The following is a 10,592-nucleotide window of genomic DNA, read 5'->3' on the forward strand; positions in this document are numbered from 1 at the left end:
ATATTAGACTTATTTACTATATATACGATAATGATTTATGGATTTTATGACCACTAAATCCAAATGGTTGTAAGATTCAGATAATTATTTATTAAAAGCCAAAATGATGGCTGTCGATGGACTAAGTGTCAGCATTAATTTCACCAGCAGCAAGATATGCGAGAGGTGTTCTGGATTCTCAGAGAGGAGATCCCTGTACAATAGAGATGCGCGGATGGGCTCAAACGTCACCCGAATCCGCAGCTTCAAATAAATTATCTAGTACAAATGCTGGTTTCCTCAGCATCCAGGCCACACTGGTCACTGGTCACTTCCACTAACGGTGCTGCTGGTTCTGGCTCAGGAATGCTGGGATCAGGGACACACCATTGCTTGGTATCAACCAGATCCATTTCAGGTTCCTCGAAAGCATGTGGTGTGTTTGTTTGGAAGATTGCAGTCAATTGCTGGATCTTCCTGAATATCCACTCAGCAGTTGCTACTGAAAAAAGAAGAAAGCAAACTAGATAAGTAAAGCTTGGTGACAAACTTGATCAAAGCGTTTCAAAAGTCTGAAGTTTAAAGGTTTTACCTCATCTGACTGCTAAGAAACCACGTCAAAAACCAATGGGACCTTTACAAACAACTATGAGTCCTCTGCTAGTTGTTGCTAACGTATCCAACAATTTTAATAGACAGACAGATAGATAGAGTGGATAACCTCTAAGGCCCGGTTTCACAGACGGGGCTTAGACTAAGCCAGGATTAAGCCATAGTTCAATTAGGACATTTAAGTAATTTTTTATAAACATATTTAGAAAAAAAAAAACTGGTGTGAATCTTGAGACAAAACAAAGGCACTCATATATTTTAAGATCAATCAGTGCAATTTTGTTTCAGTTGAAACAGCTCAGATTTACATTTTAGTCTAGGACTAGGCTTAAGCCTTGTCTGTGAAACCGGGGGTAAAAGACTCACTACTAGCAAAAGTTTTCTCCCCTGAATAAAAGTCAGCTACAGGAATTCCATAAGTCGGATCAGTTAGAAAAGACAAAGCAACGAAATTCAGACCAGCCTGAAGGTCACTGCCAAATGTGATGGTTGTAAGACATTTGTATCTATGTGTGTTTACCTGTTGGGCTGATCACTGGCCACTTACGCTAACGGTGCTGCTGGATCTGGCTCAGGAACACTGGGATCAGGGACACATGGTTGCTCTGGAACAATCAGATCCACTTCAGGTTCTTCAACAGCATTCAGTGTAGTTTTCTGAAAGACTGCACTCATCTTCATACACATCTGACATCTGAGTGCTAAAAAAAAAACACATTAAAAAAACAGTTAGACCTTTACAAACAACTACAAGTCCTCTGCTAGTTGTTACTAACATGTATCCAACAATTTCAATAGATGGATAGATAAACAAAGTGGATAAAATCTAAGCGAGTCATTAATACCAAAAGTTTTCACCCCCCTGAATGGAACTCTATCAGAGTTTGGGCTTGTTTAGAAGTCAGCTACAGAAATTGTATAAGTTGGATGAGTTAGAAAACAAAGCAACAAAATTCAGACCAGCCTGAAGGTCACTGCTAAATTTGGTGGACAAGCTCTAAATGAGTCTTTACTGGCAAAAGTTTTCACCCCCTTGAATGGAAATCTGCGCAAATTTGTGCATGTTTCGAAGTTGGCTACAGGAATTGTATACGTTAGATCAGTAAGAAACAACAAGGCAACAAAATTAAAGATCAGCCTGAAGGCCACCGCCAAATTTGGTGGTTGTAGCTTAAAAGCTCTATGAGGTGTTACTCTTGGAAACATCTAGAACTGGAAACATCTCTAACCACACAAACAAACATAAGTATTAGGGTTGGGCGATGTCGACCAATTTGGCATCATACGATGCCAATGTGAAACATCGCGATGGACGATGGCAATTAATTCATTGTAGCCTACTACCGGACCCGCATTGTCTCAGTTTTACCCATAACCAAACCATAAATAAATAAAGATAAGTTACACACAAATTACCACCTGTCAATCACTTTTTCCGCGGGACTCTGGCATGAAGAGTGATCTGTGTCATAATGGCATCGACAAACTTGGTTGGTAAAAAAAGGTGCAAATACTTTGGCTTTAGACCAAATGAAAGAGGACAGCCACGAGACAAGTCTGAAGTGGTGTGTAGGATTTGCGGTCAAGTTATCCACGCAAAAGATGCGCAGACGACAAATTTACATGACCGTTTGCATGTTCACCATCCCGAGGAAAACAGCTCATTGCCAGTAGGGATGTGCATATCGATCCTAGAGTATCGATATATCGATACTGATGCGAGTATCGAAAGTATCGATACTCAAATTGAAAATATCGATACTAAGGTGTGTTTTATTTACCAGTGATTTTGTTTGTTTAACAAAAAGCCAGGAGTACAATGTGCATTGAATTGGATGCATAACCTATGTTAGAGAATAACTGTTCACGATAGAACACTTTTCCTACTCATCTGAACGCACACAAATGATGCAAGACAGAACCAATCAATCACAGAGAGCATTCACTCCCTTTAGACAGTGCATTCAAACAGGGCTGTGTTTCCTAAAAGTATCATAAGAAATCAGTGAAGCTTTTGGGAACGACAGCCCTGTACAATGCTTATCAGAGGACAGAAAAAAAAAAAATGTTTGAGCTATTTCTCAATAAACAAACTGAAACTGAAGCTTACATAATTTGCATTTCACAAGTGCAATTACATTTCTTTAAATTAACACTTAAAGTTCATTGATCATGTTTTGTAGTAATGTTAATATAAATTATACACTGGCAGAATAAAAATGTTGTATTTTATGTGTGCAACAGCCTGTCACTGGCAGCCCCTTATGAAACCAAGTATTTTCAACTGTAGGTTTTGTAGTTACCACTAAAGTAAACATATTTTAACCACATGTAGAAAATAAAATTTAATTAGTTGCATATTAAATGTTAAAATGCATTTCAAATATAAAGTGTAAAAGGTTATAAAAAAGGGCATAATTACATATTTTACTCTTATTAATTTAATAAATGTAATAATTTAAAAATTAAGTTTAGAAGTATCGTATCGGTATCGATATCGATGATACTGGCCTTAAAAATATCGGTATCGTATCGAAAACAAAATAAGTGGTATCGCCCATCCCTAATTGCCAGTGTCATCTCGCACCAGGGGCGTCGGACAGGGGGTAATAGTGGAACAGAGTAACAGGAGCCCTTGGCGGGGGGGGGGGGGGGGGGGCATAATGATATATTGATAATCTATAACATTAACATGACAACATTAAATAAATATATAGTTATATACTATGCTACTAGGAATAATATTTTTATCTTATTTTTACAACTGTAAAAAAGTTAAATGTTCCTTTATTGGTCTAGCAGCTTGTGCCCTCCCATGTTCTAGGTCTCCCCTATCAAAAAGGAAAATGGTTTGGTCTTACAGTCTGGCGCTGTCGGTTAAATTCAGCTTGTAGCGGAGAAAAGGAGTATCGCACTAGAAAAGCATGAATCCTAAGTCAGGTTGTCAAAAAAGAAAAGAGCGGAGAGAAAGGGAAAGAAAGCTGCAGACGGGCAGACAGGTTTTGAATAAATATTTTTCTCGGAAGAATGGTGAGAGCCTTGCGAGAGAAAAACCTGACTGTGTAACTGCTAATCCATACATTTATGCTGCGTTCCAGGCAACCCGTTACTCGTGTTTTTCCAACCTTCTACCCATGAAAGTGCACTGGAACGGTAGTCAAACCCGTGATTTCCCACTCGTGAACTCGTACTAGAACGATGTACTCCCAGTTACGAGTTCTGACGTAACATAGCCCGCGAAACAACAATGTTAGCCCTAAATTGTGCGGTGTTTATTCAAGTAGTACACGGTGGAAAAATAGAGCTTAGGACAATATAACGTTGCAATCAAATTAATAATAATATAAAAATAATAATAATTCATAAATGTGCCCAGGCAGTGTGGCGTGACTTGCCTGGAACGCTACAAAATCGTGAGTCGTGATTTGAAGTAGTGATTTACCAGTTAAAAAACCTGCCTGGAACGCTGCATTACATTACCCTAGTGTGTTGTCAAAAATAGCATACGATAAATGGGTACAAAGTGGATGATGAAATTTAAAAAATGTGACAATCTCTCTGCAGTAAAGTTTTACCAGGCGGCTGATTCCCCAGTCCGTTCAAGACGCCAGAGTTTTCTTTCAGGCCGAGCTCAGAGCTTGAAACAATTGTTAGTGTTTTTAATTCTATAAACACTGTTCTGCAGTTTCAGTAGTGAAAACCGCATAGGAAAACGAGAGCGAATGCACTAAATTTTCTATTATTTTGTCCCGAAAGTGAGATGATTGTCCAGGTGAAAAAAAAATATATACTTAAATGCAATGAAAATACACTTATTTACCCGCAAATACATTTTAGTACATTGTTATTTGTTTTGTGTTAAATAAAAGTGTGATGGTTATACACTATAAATATACTAACTAGATAAAAAGTTTGTTAGCAAACTTTAAGTTGGCTTGAGAAAGCCTAGCCAGTAAGTTTTAAGTAGTTTTAAAAGCTTTTAGTTTAAAGAAAGTTTAAAGGTTTTCAGTTTGAAATAGTTTTAGTTCGAATGATAAAGTTTGAAGATAGATAGGCTAGATAGATATAAATAGTTTGAAAATAGATAGATTTATAGATATAAATAGTTAGAAGATATAAATAGTTTGAATGTCAATAAATAGATAGATAGATAGATATAAGACATTCAAACTATTTTTTATCCATCTATCTTTCTTTTTCTAACTAATCCTTTCTTTCAAACCTTTTTTTCTTTCTAACTAATCTATCTTTATTTCTTTCTATCTAAAGTTAATTTTGAACTAATCTGTCTATCTGTTTGTCTGTCTGTTGTGTCTATCTCTTTCTAACAAATCTATCTTTCTTTCTTTCTAACTAATCCTTTTTCTTTCAACCTTTTTTATTTCTAACTAATCTTTTTTCTTTCTTTCTAACTTATCTTTTTGTTTCTAATCTTTCTTTCTTTCTAACTAATCTGTTTCTTTCTTACTAAACTTTCTTTCCTTCTTTCTTTTTGTTTCTTTTTCCTAATTCTTTCTAATTTATTTCTAACTAAACTTTCTATCCATCCATCCATCCATCTGTCTGTCTTTCTAATATTAACACCAATAACAAAAAACTTTTCTAAATCTAATTGCTAAGGTGTTGCTATGCGGTTGCTAAGGTACCCGGGGTGGCTGCTAAGGTGTTGCTCTGCGGTTGCTAAGGTACCGGGGTGGTTGCTAAGTTGTTGCTATGCGGTTGCTAGGGTACCCGGGGTGGTTGCTATGGTGTTGCTATGCGGTTGCTAAGGTACCCAGGGTGGTTGCTAAGGTGTTGTTAAGGTACCCATGGTGGCTGCTAAGGTGTTGCTCTGGGGTTGCTAGGGTACCCGGGGTAGTTGCTAGGGTGTTGCTATGCGGTTGCTAGGGTACCCGGGATGGTTGCTAAGGTGTTGCTAAGTTTATGTGTAATATGTAAATGTTAATATTATATTAATATCTTGCTATGTTAATAGTGTCTTTTTGACCCTCTAAAAATAGACTAAAAATAAATAATTGTAAAAAATTAATCAATCTTGGGTGTTTTATGAGGTGTTGTGAGGGGCCCACCCGCTTGGTTGTGTGACCGGGGCCCAACATTTGGTGCTACGCCCCTGGTGACTAGTATTTTATTACACTCGTCTTAACTTTTTAGACCAAAGATATTCTGAACTTAATAATTTTTGTATTTTTATACATTTTATTTATCAGAACTTTAATACATTTTGATGTTCCTCTGTTCTGTTGTGACAATAAAAGAAACAAGTTTCTTTTTAAAATGCATTATCATATTATGTTAGTTAAAACTCATAAATAACTACAAATAACTAATGTTAGGGAAATCTGTTAATGTTTTGTTGCGCGTTTCCGAAATTTAAAAAAAAAAGTGTAATAAATTATCGTCCGATATATTGGAATATCGGATTTTAAAACCGACAAACATTTGTATCGGTATCGGCCTTAAAAATCCTTTATCGGTCGGGCTCTAAAGAAGACATACTTTTTTTTTTTTTTTTTTTTTTTAGGAAACCACACAGAAAAGAAAAAAAATCATTTGTACACAAGCTCATCGAAAACATTATTTTTGTCAGTTTAGTAAACGCTGTAATTTCATAAACACAGTAGTCTAATGTGTTCTTTGTTCATCGAGTGACCTCTGGTGGCAGGATGAAGTAAAGACACCAATTATATTATCGATTATTTTTCTAGTTTTCCTCCAGTAAAACAATAAATACCATAACAGGGCTGTGCATAAACTTTTTTGCATATAGCACTGATGCTACAAACACTGTATGTTTTTACATGAATGTTCTGTACGTGTGTATATATGTACATGTGTATATATCAGTGGTTCTCAATCCTGGTCCTGGGGGGACCCCTGCTCTGCACATTTTGCATGTCTCCCTTATTTAACACACCTGATTGAAATCATCAGCTCATTAGTACATCCATGAACTGAACTAACAAGCTGAAGATCTCAATCAGGTGTGTTAATTGACTATTTATAAATTATAATAAATGTAATTTTAATTATTTTTACTTGTTTTTATTATTATCAACTAGAACTGTTGTCAGAACATCTCTGTTCAGATTTATTTATTATTATTTGATGTATTTATTGATAGGTATTTATTATTGGACATATTACCGCCGTTAGTTTGTACCATCTCTATATTAATTTAATTTATAATTTGGTTATTTATTATTTAACAGTACTGTTGTTTGAACATCTCCATGTTTATTTTGTACTATTTTGTGTTTCATTATCGGACATAATACTGTTGTTGGTTTGAGAGACTTTTATTTTGAAGGAGTTTCCCCAAAGATCCAGTTCACCGGAAACGCGCCCCTCATCATCTGCTCTAGGGAAGTAGCAATGGTGGATCATGCTGTGTTTTTCTGTCTAGTTTTCTAATTAAAGAGTGTTTTAACCGCGAGATGAGCTCGGCAGCGATGTTACAGACGCAGATCTCCGCGATCATGGACGTGTTGGCGAAGGCGGCGGTGGCGGAGATCAGTCAGCTGCTGGAGGAAGACGCTGCTGCTCTTCATCTGGAGATCCGGAGGAGAAACGAGGAGATCCAGGGACTGAAGACCAGACTGATGCTCACTGAGACTCAGCTACAGAGACTCACTGCAGACAGGTGCTCCATCGGCATACAGGTGGAGATCGTGGACACCAGGACACCTGCACCTTTTCTAATGGGTGTGTTTCTTATTATTGGGGTTTATATTAATGAATTGATTATTTATTGTTTTTATAATAAATAATTTATTGAGCATAGTACAGTTGTTTGAGCATCTGTATATTCAATTTCAGCTTAATCAGTTTTATTTGATTTTATTATTCAACTATTCATTCTATATGTTGCAATTATTTTATTCATTAATTGATGATTTATTGAACATAGTATTTTTATTGTTTTAGCATCTACATATTACATTTATTTCTTTTAGTTGTTTTATTCATTAATTGATTTATTGAACATAGTACTGTTGTTTGAGCATGTCTATATTAATTTTATTTATTTGTTCTAATTATTTTATTCATTAAGTGATCATTTATTGAAAATAGTAGTTGTTTGAGCATCTTTATATTAAATTAAATTTTAATCAGTTTTAATTATTTTATTCATTAATTGATGATTTATTGAACATAGTATTATTGTTTTAGCATCTACATATTACATTTATTTGTTTTAGTTATTTTATTCATTAATTGATGATTTATTGAACATAGTACTGTTGTTTGAGCATGCCTATATTAATTTTATTTATTTATTCTAATTATTTTATTCATTAAGTGGTCATTTATTGAACATAGTATTATTGTTTTAGCATCTACATATTACATTTATTTGTTTTAGTTATTTTATTCATTAATTGATGATTTATTGAACATAGTACTGTTGTTTGAGCATGTCTATATTAATTTTATTTATTTGTTCTAATTATTTTATTCATTAAGTGATCATTTATTGAAAATAGTAGTTGTTTGAGCATCTTTATATAAAATTTAATTTTAATCAGTTTTAATTATTTTATTCATTAATTGATGATTTATTGAACAGAACTGTTTGAGTATCTCTATATTCATTTTATTTATTTATTTTAATTATTTTATTAATTGATGATTTATTGAACATAGTATTATTGTTTGAGCATGCCTATATTAATTTTATTTATTTGTTCTAATTATTTTATTCATTAAGTGATCATTTATTGAAAATAGTAGTTGTTTAAGCATCTTTATATTACATTTAATTTTAATCAGTTTTAATTATTTTATTCATTAATTGATTTATTGAACATAGTACTGTTGTTTGAGCATGTATATTTTCATTTTATGTTTTAATTATTTTATTTATTAATTGATGATTTATTGAACAGAACTGTTGTTTGAGCATGTCTATATTAAGTTTATTTATTTTTTCTAATTATTTTATTCATTAAGTGGTCATTTATTGAAAATAGTAGTTGTTTGAGCTAGGGCTGCTCGATTTTGGCAAAAATCATAATCACGATTATTTTGGTCAATATTGATATCACGATTATTTAAACGATTATGACAGGGTCCAAAACTCTATATAGTGATTAATTTAAAGGTAGCAATACAGGGAGAAAAAAGATTGCTTTAAAAAAATACTGAATATTTGTATGCAAATCTAAAGTAGTCTAAATCAGGCTATATATATATATATATTATAAGTTTTAAATATTTTAATTAGTTAATTAATTGATCATTAATTGAAAATAGTAGTTGTTTGAGCACCTCTATATTAATTTAATTTGTTGTTTTAATTATTTTATTAATTAATTGATCTTTTTTTTTTTTAATAGTACAGTTGTTTGAGCATCTCTATATTAATTTAATTTATTTGTTTAATTATTGTAGCATCAAAACTCTAACGCTCTTATTTCTCAGCAGGTGTTCCGGCTCATTCACGGGATCCTCGGTCTGATGATCACATCCAGCAGAAGGCCGTTTCGTTCAGTCCATTAAAGAATCTCATCCCAGAGCAGAAGCCTCATCATTCACAAACACTGGAGCTGAAACGAGAAGATCCCGTCGTGTGCTCCTCGCAACCAGAGGAAGAGGAGCTCAGCGGCCTGGAGTTTGAGATGAAGATCGAACAGATGGAAGAACTCGTGGATCAAAAACGACATCAAGTTTCTGTCAATTCAATCGAAAACCGTGATGATGTTAACTCTCATTCCTGGAGTTCAAAAACATTCGACAATCCGGAGAGTCTACTCGAGTCAGAGCAGCATTCCCAGACGTTTCCAGATCCGTACGTAATGATGGAGGATCCAGCAGCTCAGTCTTCATCCGGTTTGTTCTCGTTCTCTCAAAACGAGAGTTTCGGCGCTTCTGGAGACGTTGAGTACGGATTGAATCTTCATGGACAGGAACGCTCGCCCGGAACCGGCGACTCCACAGCGTCACATTCAAACTCATGTCCGGCCAAAACACATCCAGGGACCAAACCGTTCCGCTGCGAAGAGTGCGGGAAGGGCTTTACACAGCGGACGCTGTCTGGTTACGCACAGACGAGTGCACACTGGAGAGAAACCCTTCCGCTGTCAGCTGTGCGGTAAGACCTTCTCCAGACAGGACAACTGTCTCAGACATGTGCGCTTGCACAGCGGACAGAGATGGTGAACACCCGTCCCAACGCTTTATCGTGTCTCAAAGTGAGATTTCTGAATATTGTAACTGTGTTGCTATTCTAATCAATTCTGTGAATGTATTTTGCATCTCTGATGTTAATATGTAACGTGAAAATAACGACTTGAAGATCAAATTTGGAAGAATTGCTCGAATCCCAAAAAATACATCTAAAACTTAAATTATAAAAAATGTGCTTGCTTGAAACTTTTACTGAAATTATTATCATTTTTTTAAATCTTCCCATCTGAAGTCTCAATCACATCAGGGTTATTGTCGTTAATTCAAAAATAAACCATAAATGTACTTTTATTACTTTAAATAAAAATAAACATTAATTGAAATATATATATTATTTTAAATATTCCGGTCTAAAGTGTTGTTTGCATCAGAAATTATTATCGTTAACTAAAACTAAAACTGAAAAACTATTTTCAGTTCTTGAAATAAACTTTTCCTCAAATAAAACCTATTTTAGCTGGTTGCCAATACATCTCACTGCAAAAAAAGACTTATCTTACTTAGTATTTTTGTCTTGTTTTTAGTCAAAAAAAAAAAAAAAAAAAAAAAAAAAAAATATATATATATATATATATATATATATATATATATATATATATATCTTAATATTTATAAATATCTTATATCATTACTTATATTTTGCATCATTTTTAGATATTTTGACTAGAAACAAGAGTAAAATACTAAGTAAGATAAGCTTACTTAAGATTAATTAAAAAATAAATCCATAAATTAACTTTTATTGCTTTAAATAAAATAAAGCAATAAACAAAAATAAAAATAAAATTGCTTTAAATAAAATAAACATTAAT

General features: G+C 33.9%; 1 protein-coding gene across 2 annotated transcripts; it reads left to right on the forward strand.

Moving 5' to 3' along the window:
* Window positions 1–6,946: 6,946 nt before the first annotated feature.
* Window positions 6,947–10,075, forward strand: LOC141343741 (uncharacterized). 2 transcript variants are annotated; one of them, XM_073848376.1, is made up of 2 exons: window positions 6,947–7,296; window positions 9,016–10,075. In XM_073848376.1, exons 1-2 carry the CDS (start codon window positions 7,029–7,031, stop codon window positions 9,687–9,689), a joined length of 942 nt encoding a protein of 313 aa, XP_073704477.1. In that variant the 5' UTR covers window positions 6,947–7,028; the 3' UTR covers window positions 9,690–10,075. The 2 variants fall into 2 exon arrangements, with proteins under 2 accessions (XP_073704477.1, XP_073704478.1); XM_073848377.1 differs by having other exon boundaries at window positions 9,019–10,075.
* Window positions 10,076–10,592: the final 517 nt, after the last annotated feature.

Source organism: Garra rufa, chromosome 10, assembly GCF_049309525.1.
Source record: "Garra rufa chromosome 10, GarRuf1.0, whole genome shotgun sequence".
In the NCBI taxonomy this organism is placed as follows: domain Eukaryota; kingdom Metazoa; phylum Chordata; class Actinopteri; order Cypriniformes; family Cyprinidae; genus Garra; species Garra rufa.

Bases quoted from the DNA above. Each gene is read 5' to 3' on its own strand.
- LOC141343741 (XM_073848376.1), top strand. From the start codon at position 7,029: ATGAGCTCGGCAGCGATGTTACAGACGCAGATCTCCGCGATCATGGAC. The intron at 7,297-9,015 runs GTGTGTTTCTTA...CTTATTTCTCAG, and splicing joins ACCTGCACCTTTTCTAATGG to CAGGTGTTCCGGCTCATTCA.